Source organism: Camarhynchus parvulus, chromosome 21, assembly GCF_901933205.1.
Source record: "Camarhynchus parvulus chromosome 21, STF_HiC, whole genome shotgun sequence".
In the NCBI taxonomy this organism is placed as follows: domain Eukaryota; kingdom Metazoa; phylum Chordata; class Aves; order Passeriformes; family Thraupidae; genus Camarhynchus; species Camarhynchus parvulus.
Window position 1 is genome coordinate 614276 of NC_044591.1, and position 15862 is coordinate 630137.

A 15862-nucleotide genomic window follows, 5' to 3' on the forward strand; every position below is an offset into this window, starting at 1 on the left:
CTGCGGGCCAGAGTGACCTTGCTGGGGGGACTGGGCCCACCGAGCGATTCGGGTGCTCTGCTTTGATCCCAAATCCCTGCACCTCGTTTTTTTTCCAGCACCCAGGGGGATGCTGCAGTTATGGGTTAAAGCTGTTTCATGCCTTATTTTTTTCCCTCTTGTTTGTTTGTTTGTTTATTTTTCCAAGGGAAACAATGTATTGTTTATGAAACCCTTCTCCACAGCAGATCCCTGCAAACCACGCAGGGATCCAGGAGTCACCCAGGCAGCGGGATCTGGCCTTGCCAGAAACATGAGGGACGAGGCTCCAGCCATGTCTGCGTGTGTCACACACGGGCCACACAAACCCACAGTGTTCTGTGGTTACTTCTGTCGGCAGAGCATCAGTGGGTCCCAGGGCTTCCCCTTCCCACTGCTTGCTGCTTCACAAAGGCTGATGCTTCTGGAAAAAGCTCTGCCTTGTGGCCTTTAAAATAAATAAATAAAGCGGCGCTGCTGTGGATTAGTCATCCTTATTTTTGAAGGAAGCTGTTTGCCAGCGCTGTCCGAATCACGCATGTGCGTGTGAGATGGGAACTCCAGAAGGCTGCTAACGTGCTCTGCTCGCTGCTCCTTGGAGCTCAGCCACCCAGCCTTCGTCGAGCTGCTCCTGGCAGGTGGAAAAACCGACAGTCCAGCTTTCCAGACCTTTCCCTCCTTTTTTTTTTCAGTGCTGGAATCTGCATTGGCAGGTGTGCGAATGTGGAGACTGTAACAGCAGCAAGTGAGGATGGATGAGCTGTTTTCTGGGGTCACATCCAACTCCAGAGAAGAAACCCTGGTGATTTATAATTTTTTTCTTGTCTCTGGTAGATTTTATTCTGAGATCCACTGTATCTTGTAAGAAGACTGAGTTTGACCCTTTTGACTACTAAAAATGGTTCTGTTTTTAAACCTTAGTGCTTTTTCCCTTCCCTGTGGTCATGCAGAAGAGCAAGCAGTGCAATTAAACAGTACAGCAAAGGGCAGCTCCCTCCCCCTTTCCCTTTCAAAAAGTCCAGAGTTGTGTGTCTTGAACTGCTGCATAGGCAGAAAACATACAAAGCCCTTGTCAGCATTGTGCTGATGTGTGGCACGTTAAAAAAAATACACACAAAAGGGGTGGGGAGAGCGGGTGCCTCCAGGGAGCAAAACTGTGGGGCCCCTTTCCCTCCAAGCCCACAGACCTACGTGGGATAGTCAATTCCTCCTAATTCTGCTCAAGCAAAGGCAGTGGAGCTTGGAGGGAGTGTTGAACATCTTAAATGGTGTTGATGAAGATCAGGGTCCCCTTGAATTACATTTTTTTTTTCTCTGTGAACTTGCTCCTGTGACATGCAGCTGGTTTATTACTCCATTCCTCAGAGTCCTGCTCACTCGCCAGGAAGAAGGGAAACGCTTCCTTACCGAGTGTCCTTTCTTTTGTTGTGTTGCAAAGGTAATAACCAGAGACCTGGTGCTGGTCTCTGCTGGTCACACATGGCTTGGAGGCGCAGCTTCCCGAAGTCATTAACACACAGGGAGTGCTGGGGGTCGTTAAATGAGGATATCACATCGGGATTCCATGCATGCCACTGCCTGACCCGGCCCGGAGAAGCCCCTTAGGAGAAATTATTTCACTGACTGGTTGCTGCAGGGATTTCTAGCACAGCTATGGCTTTATCCTTGTTTTTGGCCAAAATTAAGTGCAGGGTGGGGATGAGGTGGCCAGGCCAGATTTCATAGCCTGCTCCCTGTGGTAGGTGTGTGAACAGCGTGCCTAAAGCCTTGTTTGGAATAAGGCAGTGTGGACAGGGATTTGGATTTTATTCCCTCATTAGGGCTATGCTGGTTTGGAGAAACACCTTGTACTCTTCATAGGCCTTTGCTGGCAGGGAGGCTTGGAGGAGCAAGAAGCTGCCTGTTGGGATGATTCCACATTTTTCAGGCTGGCACACCCTGTGGGACTCTAAATTACTTTCCTTTGGCAGTTTAGGATAAACGACTGAGAATTGCCTTGTGAGCACTGAACTTTTACCACCCTGAAGAGTTACTCGAGCTACATCCATGATATTTCCAAGCTAAACAAAACCTGAATTTCCAGTGCCAAAAAGCGATACAAACCTCCACTCCTCCTCTGTTCAGGAGAAAACCACAGTCTTTCAAGCTTTGCTCTTAGCCCAAGGAGTTAAAAAGCTGCACTGTGAGATCTGCAGAGGTGAAAATAAAACCCAAAGGCAGACGAGGAACTTCTCCCATGCCGTGTTGGAGGAGAGGCTTTAGAGTGCAGCAGGTGTTGATGCACAAATATTTCTCTTTGTGCTTTCTCTGGAGTGAAGGAGTGGTAACTCCACAGACATGGGGTCACTCCTCTTCATTTAAACACCCTCACATTGCTGTGGTATCAAAATGGTGTTTGATGAAACCAAAGCTCAGATGGTGGTGGCTCGGAGTTTATTTTGTGCTGCTCAATCCAATGCTGAATGTGGGAAGAGCAGCCTGTAGCTTGCAGGTTTCGACTGTGAGGCTTGTGCTAAAGCCTTGTCCTGTAACATTTCCAGTGTAAATTCTGAGTTGGTTTTTTTTTTTCTCCTGGGCATTGCACACAGGTAAAAATCACATCTGGATGTAGAGTTAATACAAGAATTAGGTGTTAAAAATGGCAAAGTATAGGATTCGGTGATCTTAGCAGTCCTGGGGGATTTATATCCTTTGCAAACTGTCCTGTTTGGGTATCAAATCACATAGAACTGTCTTATTTATGTTTGTTTTCTTTGGCTTTCCCTTAAAATGTGATCTTTTGCAGCCTGGATGGCCACAGTCCTGTCTAGTGGTGAAAGCCCTGTGTTTGGTGAGAAGCCTTGTGAGGTGAGCAGACACAGCTCTCTGGCACATGGTTGCACAGGAGTTTGGGAGCAAGGGGAAGCAGGGCAGAAGCTGGCACTGTGATATTCCTGTGATTTTTTTTTTCCAACAACAGGCTAAAAAAAAGGTGTTCTTTCAAATATTTCTTTCTACCACACCATAAGCAAGAGTAACTCTTTTGCAGTGCTGTGATGGCATGTAGGTTTTGATTGTGTGGCTTAACCATCACACTGGGTTCTGCTGCTGAAGAAACCTCTGGTTCTTTGTGGAAGGAATTTTAAAAACAGAAATGTGCTTTTACATAGAGGTAAAACCGGGTTCAATGTCAACTGAAGTCCAGGGGCTCCTGTATCCTGGGCTGTGGGATGTGGCTGTGTTAAACCACTGGCTAAAATGGTGGCATTTTGTGGCAGCTCCTGTCCCTGGTACTGTGGATAAGAAGACCACAGGGAAGAGCGTCAGAAAATAAATTTTTAAATGTTGCATTTCAAAAACACGAAGGGAGTTTTCTGCACAGAGTCATCTCATCAGGAAGATTTGATGCACTAACCCTCAAAAAGAACTGAAATCAAGAGCTTTATTAATATAAATTCTGTGCTTTGTATTGGTTAAGGCTCCAGAACCCGGCTCTGTGCTTCAAGTGTTTTCAGCCCCTAAGCCCATAGCCTCTGTCTTGGCAACAAATGGGCCTAAATATCAAACAATGCCAATTCTTTCTTGGAGAAAACGAGCATAAAGCAGAGTGGGTAAGCTATAAAATTAGGCCAATAATTCAGGCTGGCTTAAAAAGGAGATAAAAGCCTAGCTGGGAATTTGATATTCAGCTGTCATAGTGTTCTTTTAATAAATACTATCAATGAGCAAGGAAGACCCGTAAATACATTTTATCCTGACAAGATGGTGGCTGGAGCTGGCTGGCTCAAACAAAGGAACACTCTGAGTGTTTCTTGGGGCTCTTTGCTGGGAAACCACCTGCTTTTTTACAGAAAGCAAAGGAACTGGCTGTGCACTGGTGGTGGGGAGAACCCTCGTGTTCCCGCTCAGATCCCCATGAATCCCAGCTGATGTAGCCAGGGAGAGGTGTAGTGTCCCCCTTTCCCAGCACACCACACGGAGATGTTGCTGAGCCAGACCTGAGGGTAGGAAGTTACAGTCTGAGCCAACAGAGTCCTGGTTGCTGTCCTTGTTCAGTATCTAATCTTTGCTTTTTGAAACGTTTGCTGAGCAGTGTCAGTGATGCGTGGCAGCTCTGCCGCTCGGGAAAGGCGCCGTGTTCAAAATGGATAAACCTGCCTTTTGAAGCATTGTGTCTGCCCACTTCTATTTATTGGTTTTTCCTCCTCAAAGACAGGCTGCTGTGTGGACCCCAAGGATGTTTTCTGCTTCTCCTGCCTTTTTTTTTCCTTCAAACTGGAGAGCTGCTAACTTTATTAGCTCCTTATATGGCAGCCCCATTTTCTCACGCCTTTAATGGCTCTCTTTTGATCTGTCCTGTTCTTGCCTTGCTTTTCCTGACATGAACGCAGTGTTCAAGCTGAGATGGGTTTATAACCTGCTCCCTCACTAATAAATGGCCTGGCACTTTAATCCTCTCCAAGCACTGATAAGAAACATCCAAATGTTTTAACTGTGGGGCTGGCTGAGTTGTCCGGAGATAGCCAGGCTCTCAGCTACACCCTCCCAGGAGTAATTTAAATTCTTCCTTGCAGTGTGTATCCCAAAGGCCGAGGGTCATGGAGAGCAGCTCAGGTCCCTTTGTCCTGAGCTGTTTGGCCCCTGGGAAGGGCAGCACACAGGGCAGAGCAGCCGTGTCTCACCCCTGGGTGCTCCTCATGCTGTCGCTCATGCAGGACACTGGGCTGGCACAAGTGTGTGTCTGTTCTACAGACACAAGGATGGTGTTGGTCTTTTGTCACAGCCCCTCTGGCCTGCTGAGGGGAGGGTTGTACCTGCTCTGCTCTCCAGGCTGGGTCTGTGTTCTTTAAATCTTCGACTGAGCTGGGGGGATCTGGTTACAGCAGCATCGCTGGTGTGGTTGCAGCTAGGAACAGCTTCCCTGCAAAGCATTTGAAGAGTATCACCATGGTCCAGAGCTTTGTTTTGCGTCACCAGCCAAGCTTTGTGCTGCTCTTCCAGCTGGCTGTTGTGTAAATTGAACCCTCCTGGCACTCGTCTCAACCCTCTCCTGTCAACAGGGTCGATGCCTTTGTTTGTGACAGCTCCCGGCCCCTGCCTGTCCTGTGAGATGGCCAGGTGACAGCAGTGACTCCGTGTGAGATTCCCTGGAAGGACCTGGGAGCTGGTGTGGTTTCCTCGTGTCCCTTGGAGATGCCACCCCAGCAGGGAGGAAGAACAGTTGGGATTGCAGCTGCAGCAAGTGCACTCCATCAGAGAGGGAGAATTTGTCATGGAAAAGCTGTTTGATTTTTTGGTGGTTTTAGTTTGGGTTTTTCCTCTCCAAAATGGAGAGCCCCTGAAAGGTAGAGACACATACAAACTGCTCCTTGGGCTTCCCATCAGGTAAAAACATGGAAAGCTGAGCCCAGTTCCACACTGGAAGTGCCGGTGGAGCTTGTTGGCAGCACATTTTCTTGTGTGCACGTGGCTCCATCACACGTTTTAAATAATAGATGGTTTGCGTGCAAGGAGTTGTTGGGGTTTTTAATTAATCAGTAGATCCCAGTTTGACAGAGCCCATCATCACTGGGGAAACTGAGGCACGGGGCTGCCAAAGGATGGGCTTGCAGCCACTGGAGTCAGGGATAAGGCTCGGGGCCACCACGGATCGAGTCCATGTGCGTCAGAGACGTGATTAAATCAGGAGATTTGCATGTTTGTTAAGCCACTACAGCTCGGTGACTTTGACCAGTAGCAAGGTGGACTCGTTGCCGGAAGGTTACGGTGTCCGGCCAGACTGGGTGGCAAAAGGCAGCTCTGACAAATAAAACATGGGTTTGATCAATACCAAAATGTCATCAGGAGACTTTGGCCATGGAAAATACTGAAATACAGGTTTGCTCTGTGGTGAAAGCAGTGAAGGCTTTAAACACCAACACTCCTGGCTCTGGGTGTGTGTTTTATCCTGACCTCAAGCTGCTCAGAGTCTCACAATGGGATCTAATTTTCATTTTGGGACATAGAAATAGGTGTCTTATCAGTGCAGTGGCATATTTTTGGTGGAAAAGAAGATCTTGTGGGTTAAAAATGTCTAGTTGTACGTTGCAGAGCTGGGGCGTGACATGTCAGACAACTAGAGACGGGTGATATTGGCAACGGGCAATTTCTTCACCCCGTGTTAATTAAGGAGCTGTCCCAGCCCCCATGGGGGAGCGGGAGGTGAATCCTTCCCACAGTGGGAGTTTCTCCTGTGAGGTTTACAGGGCAGCCTGGTCTCCCTTCTGTTGGAGGAAGTACAACTTGGGACACCCTGCTCGGTGGAGGGGGTGTCCCAGGGTGACACATTGTGCCTGTGTCAGTGGAGGAGAGCACGTGGAGCAGCCAAGGGGGTTTGGGGATCCCCCTGGAGCCCCACTGGCGGTTCCTGCTGCTCTGGCCTTTGGAGCCATTAGACACCAGAGCCAGGGTACTGTGGGGCCCTCCCTGCCATCACCTCAATTAACTTTTTACCTGTTTGCCCAGTGGCCACGGCTGGGTGTGTGCTCACCTGGGGAGGAGGGTAGCTTGTGCCCCAGGATTTTGGAATCCTTATGGGATTAGGGCGAGCTGTAGGTTTGGGGGTCAGCAGGGCCCCCTGGCTGGGTGAAGCCCCTTTGAGCTGGGCCAGCAGGACCTTGCCTTTGCAGTGCAACCCGTTCTGGCTCTCACAGCTCCCCGTTCCAGCTCCCACTGTGAGTCTCCCAGCCCCTTTTCTCACAGCTCCCAGAGCCCCCGTACATTTCTCACAGCCCCTCATCACAATTCTTGCAGAGCCTGGTACATCTCTCACAGCCCCATTACAATTTTCAAAGCCCCTGTAATGATCCTCACAGCCCCCCCGTTGTCTTACAACCCCCCATTGTGTCCGAGTCTCCCACTGTTTCACAATCCTAAACCTCTCATCCCCCCGTTTCCCACACCCCCACCCCAATTCTCCCGTCCCCCCAATTCTCTCACACCCCCCACCCCAATTCTCTCATCCCCCCAATTCTCTCGTCCCCCCAATTCTCTCGTCCCCCCAATTCTCCCGTCCCCCCAATTCTCTCACACCCCAATTCTCCCGTCCCCCCAGTTCTCTCACACCTCCACCGCAATTCTCCCGTCCCCCCAATTCTCTCATCCCCCCACCATTCTCTCACCATGCCCACCCCAATTCTCCCGTCCCCCAATTCTCTCACACCTCCACCGCAATTCTCCCGTCCCCCCAATTCTCTCATCTCCCCAATTCTCTCACATGCCCACCCCAATTCTCCCGTCCCCCCAATTCTCTCACACCCCAATTCTCCCGTCCCCCCGATTCTCACACCCCCACTGCCCCCGCCCGTTCCGCGCACGCGCACGCTCACCGCCCCGCTCACCGCCCCCTCGCGCGGGGCGTTGCGCCTCGCCCCCCGCCCCCGCCAGCCCGCGGCGCGCGCCCCGGGGCGCAGTGCGCCTGCGCGGGGGCCCCCGTGTGGCGCTGCGCGAGGCGCGGGCAAGGGAAGGGAAAAGGGAAGGGGAGGGGGGCGAGCGAGCGAGCGAGCGCGGCCGGGCCGGCGGAGCAGCGGGAGCGCGGGGGGAAGGAGGAGGAGGCGGCGGCGGGGGCGCCGCGCTGCCGCTGCCGGAGGAGGAGCAGGAGGAGGCAGCGGGAGCGAGCGAGCGGGCGGCGCGGCGGGGGAGCCGGCGAGGAGCGCAGCCGCGGCGGAGAGCGAGCCCGGCGCCCGGCAGCCGGCCCGGCGGGCAGGGGCCCCCGGCGGGGATGGTGCGGTCCGGCGGCCGGTGGCGCTGAGGGCGGCCGGGCCCCGCGGCGGAAGGGGCGGAGGGCGAGGCGGAGGCGGCGGCGGGCGGCGAGCGGCGGCCGGCGGCGCGGCGCGGGGGCAGGCGGCGGCCGGGAGCCGGGGCACGGGCGGCGGGCTCGCCCCGCGCCGCGCAGCATGGTCCGGGAAACCAGGCACCTCTGGGTGGGCAACCTGCCGGAGAACGTGCGCGAGGAGAAGATCATCGAGCACTTCAAGCGGTGAGTGGGGAGCGGCGACGGGGCCCCGTCCGGCCCGACCCGCGGTGTGGGGAAAAACGAGGGGAAAAACGTGGGAAAGGGGGGGAGGAGTGCGCGGGGACGGCGGTTCCCGTGGAGAGGAGGAGGAAAACAGCGCTGTAAATAACCCGCGCCATGGCGGGATCGGCGGCGCGGCCGGAGCGGGGAAATACAAAAATGGCTAAAAATGGACCCGAAACGACGGAGCAGCAGCGAGCGGGGCTCGGAGGTCGGCACGGAGCGGCTCCCATGCCGAGGATGTCGGGAGGCAGCGCTGAGCCTGGCCGACTTGTTTTCCATTCCATTCCTTTTTTTTTTTTCCCTAAATTATTAAACGTTCGGACTTTTTTTGTATTTATTTTCGCCTATTTCACTGCGTTTCCCTCCCATCTGGAGCTGTGGAGGATGCTGCGTGTCCCCCCGAGGTGCAGCGAGCTGTGGGAACCGAAGCGCCTGCAGCTGCGAAAACGTGACTGGGGAAAAAAAAAATCACACAAACCCACGGAGAAAACACGGGATCCTGCACGCGGGAAGCACTCTGGACTCCTTATATCGTGCTGGGTTGTTTTTTCCTTGTTTTTTTTTTTTTATTGCATAGGTTAATCCCGCTCATAAGGAAGTAGTAGCTGTTTGCATGGTTGGGTTTTTTCTCTCCTCCCTCCGTTTTTCCCTGCGAGGAGGAGGAGGAAGAGACTTCTTCCCCACTGCCTCAGCAACACCTTTTTCCTGTGGAAATGCTCTCAAGTTGATACACCCTACGCTGGAAGCTGTTTTTTGGGAAGAAGAAGGGAGTAACGAGCCCTGCTCAGCTCGTGGCCCCTCCAGGCGCTTTGCTTTAATCCCACCAGCAGCAGAAAAAAATGGATTTTGAAGCTTCCTTTAATCTTCCTGTGCTGGAAAAATGACGGAGCGTCCTTAATAATGAGTCACCATGGGAAAAATAGATGCGGTGACACCGAAGGGGAGAAAGGAAGGTCCCAGCGCTTCTTCCCTGGTTTCTGGTCGTCTGTTGTGGAAGGACTGGGGGTCTCGTATCCCTTTCCATCCTCCTGGCCTCAGCTGCTGCAGCAGCCAAACCCCATCTCTGCATCCTCATCGCTCTGAAATTGCCCTGTTTTAATCAAGCTTCACCTTTTTTCACCTTTATTATCTCCCTGAGCCAAGAATTTGCCGCTTAGTGAAGGCGCAGGATGGTGGATGTATATTCAGGGTGGTTTGTCGTGTCCCTCCAGTCCTGGTTACGTGGCCCAGTGCTGTTTACAAAGCCAGGTTTTGGGGGGAAAAGGCTCGCTCTAGAGTTATTTGGTTAATTCCAGCCATAACTAGCTGAGGGAACAGGCGCTCCTCAGTGCAAATCAGACATTCCTCCGTTTTATTTTGTCCAGTCCTCCTCTTTTTATAAGATGTAATAAAGGAGGGAAAAAGTTGCCATGGTACTGTTGCTTGGAGATGGATGGGAAAAATGGCAGGCGCTGAATTAATTACCTTTTTTTGGTTGTTTTTACCTCGGCAAATTGCGATCGGAGGTTTGGGAGGGAGCTTTGTAGTCAGGCGTTTCTCCCTGGCGATTTTTGCCCGGGATTTGTGTGTTTGGATGAGGCTGATCTCACGGCAGTAAACAGTTAAAACACGCTTCAGCCCTTTGGCTGCAGGTACTAAAGCAGGGGGAGGGAATGACACGCCGCCTCCGAATGCTGGTGGGATGTACCCACTGGAATATTTGTGGCTGGAAAAGGGGCGAGGGGGTGAGCGGGGAGCGAGGCTCGGTGCGTAGGTGCTGTAGGTGGACAATGGAGCAAGGCTTCCTTTGTATGCCCGTGCTCGCCTGGGGGAAGGGACAGGCGCTGCACAAGGCTCGCACAGTGGGATTCTCCAGAGGGAAGGGAAGGGAAGCGGCTGCCCGGCCGTGGAGGTGACAAGGGGAAGGCTCCCTCCTTGGAAAGCACGCTGTAGTCGCCAGAGAAAGTCTTTTCGGAGGGAGCGGGGCTTGGCAGAGCCCGGTTCCCACCCATCCCCCAGCCTGGGAATAGGGCGAAGGAGGAGGCTGAGCCATGGAGCCATGGGAGCGGGGCGAGCTTTGGGGGAAAACCGCCCAAAACCTCCACTGGGCTGCGGCCGGGAATCGCCTCACCCCCCGAGCCTCTGGGCAGCTCACCCGAGTGTTTGTTTTTCCACTGGGCTTGGGAAATACTGTCCTTCCCAGATGGAAGCCCGTTGGCTGGGCTGTTGCACGGTGCCTGTTTGAGAAACAACCATCTTGTTTCCAAAGAAGCAAAAATTCAGGGAAAACTCTTAAAACTTACAGCTCGGCAGGAGTATGGAGGGTTTGCTTCCTCTCCTCCCCCCCTTCACTTAACCACCGACTGTGGGAACCTTGCTGGGATTTGCAGCCTCACAAGGAATTCTATAAAGAGATGAATTAAGAATTTCGAAGAAATGCATGTTTTTATTATTTTACCCCAAATTCTCCTGATTGGTTTGTTTAGTTTACTGAGGTGAATGGAAATAACACTCCCTGCTGCAAATTCTTCTCTCAAATTAGAGAATACTGAAGCTGGTCTCAAGAAGCACTGGTTTACATGAGCAGTGCTATTTTTTTCCTTAGAAGCCCTTTTAAAAATCTCTTTCCTTGGTATCAAAGGGGATTGCAAAGGAGAGATTCTCCATGCATTTAAATACATTGACATTGCCTTTCAGTGTCTTACCCAAATACTCCCTTTTCAAAACCCAATACTCTATATTTCCTTTCTGAGCTATTAAGGCACCCTGAAATAGAAACGCAGCCAGTGCCAGGATTGGAGATCCACTGTTCAGGTGGAATAAGTAGCAAATCCGAGTTATGACCTGGGAGATGTGAGCTTGGGGAAGTGGTGGGAGCAGTGGTTTGGGTTCACCTAATTAATGCTGGAAAAAACCCGTCGTTCACCATCACTGAAACAGATGCTCAGCAGCTTGCAGAACAAGGCGACTAAATATAGTAACAGTTGTCCCCAACACAAGTGCTGCCCTTCCATATTTTTTTCCCTCCCTATGTTTTCTTCCAGTTATCTGAAAGAACATGGCTTTGTCCCTTTACTGGTGTTTTAAAGGGCAAAGAGGAGTAAAAGCCTCTTAATGATGGACCATGTGACTGTTGTGTGCAATCTCCTGTGCTGGGGGAGAATTAAGACATTCACAGTGGCAACCAAGTCCAGGAGAAACCCTGGATTTCAGGAAACAAAAGTACTCCTTGAAAGTCAATGGAATACACTGCAGATCAGGGCAATCTTGGAGAAAATAAATAACTTTTAAGGGTTTTTTTGGGGTGGGAAATGGGCTTTGTATGGTTTCGCCATGTTCCAGTGTCTGTCTCGCAGGAGATGCTTTGGATGCCTCCTGGAGAAGTGGTTAAAGGCATTTTAAACATAACTGCAAAAATCCTGCCGTGACAGCGAGTGTCTGTTTTCAGTAATTCCTAGAGAATATTTGGTCAGTTTGTGAGTAAATGTTTTGTCTTGATGGCTTGGAGTGTTATTCTGGCCTGGGAGGGTGAAATCTGTGCCTTCTGCTCTGTGTCACTGCTGTGGACTGAGGTGGTGTAGGGGAATTTTGGTAGCTCTGGTGCAGGCTGTGCCCTGGGGAGAATGGTGACAGCCACTGCTGGTGTTGAACACTTGGAGGAAAAACTTCTCATGTCAGACACTGGCAGGTCTTGCAGTGCCTTTCCACAGGAACTGGCTTGAGTCAGAAGGAATGGTGCTCCTGGTTTTCTAGCAAAGCTCTTAAATGTGTTCCCTGGCTTTTTTTGGTGATCACTGCTCAGTAAGTCCTTGGATATTACTTGGGATGGTTATCCTAACTCAGCTCAGCCCATACAGATCTCTATCCAGGTGTACTTTTTATTGTAGGAAAATACAGAAGTAAGGCCACAGAACTATTGCTGTTTTGTCACTCTGTTTGTGTCACTTTAGGCTTTTTCCCAGATGAGGTACTGCCTTTACAGTTTACACTCATGTTTTACTGGAGTGATGTCTGGAATCATGGGCAGCATCAGAACTTGTTGGTGCTGGTTTTACAAACACTTCCAGTAACGTAATCCAGAGACCATAGTAGGATGTTTGGTTGGGAGACTGGGGCAAGGGGATTAAAATAATTGCCCAGACTCAGAAGGGGAATACATGAGGCAAGTCCTTTTGATGGGTTCCAGTGGGTGTCAGCCTCACATGGAGTGTGGGCTCATTGGTCAGTCAGGTGGCTCATTGGGGTGATGGTGGTGCTGGCTCTGGTGGCAGTTTGCCATCAGATCTTTAATAATTCTGTTGCTGGTACTGATCCCAGATGCCCTAAGCAGCACAGGCACCACCTCCATGGCAGCCCAGCTTGTTGCCCAGCGGTGTCTGCCTGCAGCTGCCCCCTGGTTCCCCAGGCTCAGTCCAGAGGGTGGCTCCTGAGCAGGCTGAGATCCACTGCTGCCTGCTCCGGGTTCTGCTCCGTGCCTGCACTTGGGGTGGCAGCTGCTTGACGCCACACTGGCCAAGGCTGGGTAATTATTTCAAAGAAACTTAATGAAAAGCCACAAAGAGTGTGTAGATTTGGACTAAGCTTCTATTAAGTGGTTTTATATGCTGAGCTGTGGTAGAAAGATAAGTTGATGACACTTGGTCACAAAATTCTGTCATCTGCTGAGCCTGACTGGCATTGTTTCTTCTCTGAAGTTTCTTCAGAGGTCCAGGCTGTGTGTTTAGTTGTGATTATTTGTATCAGCAGCTTCTGTTGTTGCTGAGCCGTTCAAGAGCCATGTTAGCTTTTGGTATTTCTTGCCCTTAGTGTAAATTCATTTAGTACAACAGTAAAATAATCCCTGCAGAGTACAAGAAAACAGATTCACATGTTGAGAACTTACCAGTCCAGTGAGGCATACAAAGGTATTAAATCCATTCATCAGGTCAGAACAGGAGATGAATAATGGCTTAAATTCACTTTGTGATAGCCTTGTTTACTGTTTTTATTCCTCCTTGTTTTCATAGGCCAGAAAGTCATGCCAAGTTCCCTGGCAAATGACCTTATTGACGTCTTAAGGTGTGTCCAAAATTAGGTCCTTGTCTTTGCTGAGGGCAAAGAGGCACTCGCTGCCTTTCCATAAAAAAGGAAGTAAATAACCAAATGAGTGGAAGGCAGATACTGGATGAGGTGATGAGTCAGGGTGGACCTGGGGCTCCTCAGGAGCTTTGTTTTTGTGAGCTGATGTGTCACAACTGCAGCTTGCCTTGCTGTTGTGGTGGTTTCACGCTGCTGTTGGCTTGTGAGGAAGAGGAGGAGATGCCCTTTTGCATGTGAAGTGTGAAGAGGCACCTGAGAAATAACAAACACCAAAACTGTTCTCTGAGGATGTTTGCAAAGGGGCAGAACTGAGGGTCACCCCTCCTGGCTGCTTTTAGGCTGCTGAAGGTTTCGGGAGAGTTGCAGTTGGGTGTGAGTTGTGGAGCTGCCACTGGGTTGGATGCGCTCTGGATTTGTAGCTACCAAAAATAAGAACTAGTGAGATATTTCACTTGTGTTTTTGATTAAGTTCATTGAACTTGCTGAGGTCTGAGAACGCCCTGAAACCAAAGACTGCAAGGACAAACATTCCTAAACAATGAATTGAGGAATAAACTAGAAAAATGATTGCTCTCCATAATAAGATTCTGAGTTTAGCTTCATCTTTGGCATGCTGATTTAGGAATCTTGTGGGAGGAACAGAAGCCTGAGGATGGAAATTCACAGTGTACAACCAGCCTTGCTGCTTTCCTTTTCTCAAGTTTTTGTGGTGTTCTGAAGATTCCTTGGACAGTTAATGAAAATCAGACAGAAGTTGCTTTTTTCATCACCCGGGCTACAAGTCAGCAGTGTTTCCCACCTGGTGATTGTATGCACACAGTTATTTGGAGGTTTCACCTTTCTGCCTGGGGAGTAATGGCAGCTCAGAACTCCTGAAACCCATCTCCACCACTGTTCAGCAGCACATTCAGAGGTGATGAAGGCTCCTGGACCATGAGTAAAACACAGCAAGTGCTTTGGTTTGTGCATTTCAGTAGTTACTGTTTAACCTGCTGTAATCGTCTCCTGCAATCTGTAAAATCCTGCAGTGTGAAGATAACATCCTTCAGTAAGAGAACAAACATTGTTCCGGGCTTTTTATAAATACACCAGATACATCCCAGAGCCTGCTGTAGCCTGGTCTGTCAGCAGGAAAGATTGAAGGCAGCACCTTTGAATTTGGTGGAAACAACATCCTTCCTGGGATGGATTTTTTGGAAATGTGTTCTGTAACCGTTGTGTGTGGCTGGCTCTGGATTAGAGTTTGTGTGTCTGTGCCTTGTGTGAGGTGCAGATGTTGGGGGTGACTTGGGTGAGAAGGAGCAGAGTTTGGATATAAAAGGAACATCAGTTTTCTGCTCAGACAAACTGATGGTGGGAGGAGAGCAGCAGTCTGTCGCAATAACCGTGTTCTGGTTAGAGGCTCGGACATTTTTAAGAACAAAAGGGAGCTTTTTTAGCTTCCTTTCTCTTCCCCTTTTTAATCAGGCTCAACAACTTAAAACCGAAAGGGCTTTTTTTGTATAAGCACACTTTGATCTGGAGCTTCTGCATCTGATCAGAATGCCCTGAGAGTGCTCTCATCTCTCCACTGAGAAGCCAGAGAAATCCAGATGTGTCCGGAAGGAGGGTGCAAGGATGATCTGCAGGGCTGTCTGTTGGATACTGCTGGTGAGGTAGTTCTGACTTGTGTGTGTGTTCCTCTTGGATGCCCCTCTGTCCAAATGGAGGAGCTTCCATGTCTTTTATTATTCCCAGTGTGGTAGGAAATGAGAGCTGTGTTCATACCAAGTTCCTGTCACGAAGGTGGTCAGGTACCCAGTCAGAGCTGGATCTGAAACCATCTTTCAGTTCAACACAAAGAATGGCCAGACTGTAAATGATTTTAGTTAAGCAAGTAGTGAATCACCTACAGTTTTTCTCCAGGAAGAAAACTGACCTGGTTGTGTTTGCTATCCATGGGATTCATTGAGAGTAACTTGGTGTTCCTGTCACAGCTTTCCCTGTGTCTTTGCTGAGGTGTTCACGGCTTCCGCAGGGCACAAAGCTCCGCGCCGCGGTCCGTCTGCTCCTGCTGCCGGGTGAATGCCTCCCGTCCTCATTAACAGTGATGGCTGCCAAAGAGATCACAGAGGCTCCTTTAAATGTCCCTCTTTAGGCCCTCTGTGGCAGCTGCGGGTGACCTGTAATAGTTAATAGGGCAAAATAAGAAAAATAAATTGCCAAGTTGTATGTTTAAAGAAGTCATCTTTGGAGGGGAAAGAAGTCTTCCGGCCTCATTAGCATTCTTACTGTGAGGGGAATAAAAGCTCAGAGTGGATGAGTATCTCCCTTGTATATATAATCAACATCTGATTTAATTTAACAGGATCTGTGAGATGCTGCTCTTAGGAAGGCAGCTGGATATGTATCCAGACAGCCAATGGCCAGCACAGTCACCGCCTTGTAACCAAAGTCTCGGTAAACCTATGGTCTTTTTCTTAACTCTGGAAGAATTAGCAGCAGAGAATCTTTGCCACATTTAAAAAATAGAAGTGGCTTCAAGATTGATGTTGTAGATGATAAGGCTGGTTGTGGGTATGGTGAGATACACCATTTTTGGCAGCAGTTGAGCTCAGGAAGCATCTCTTCCTGTGCATCCTTTCAGAGTTTACAGCCCCTGGGTTGGCTGCAGTTAATGCTCTTGCCTGGCTTGTGTCAGTCTGATTTTGCAGCTTAAAGGTGAAGTTCATCACTGAAACAGCGTAGCATGAGGGAGCAGCTTTCCCAGCA

The 15862-nt window shown here is 50.1% G+C and overlaps 1 protein-coding gene across 5 annotated transcripts in view; it reads left to right on the forward strand.

Annotated features, from left to right (window-relative positions):
* The first annotated feature begins 7883 nt into the window (after window positions 1-7883).
* SPEN (spen family transcriptional repressor) overlaps window positions 7884-15862 on the forward strand; it is a 65308-nt gene continuing 57329 nt past the window's right edge. For all 5 annotated transcript variants that reach the window (XM_030963641.1, XM_030963643.1, XM_030963644.1 and 2 more), the window contains exon 1: window positions 7884-8014. In XM_030963641.1, coding sequence (XP_030819501.1) covers window positions 7932-8014 — 83 coding nt within the window. In that variant the 5' untranslated portion in view covers window positions 7884-7931. The remainder of the gene's footprint in view (window positions 8015-15862) is intronic.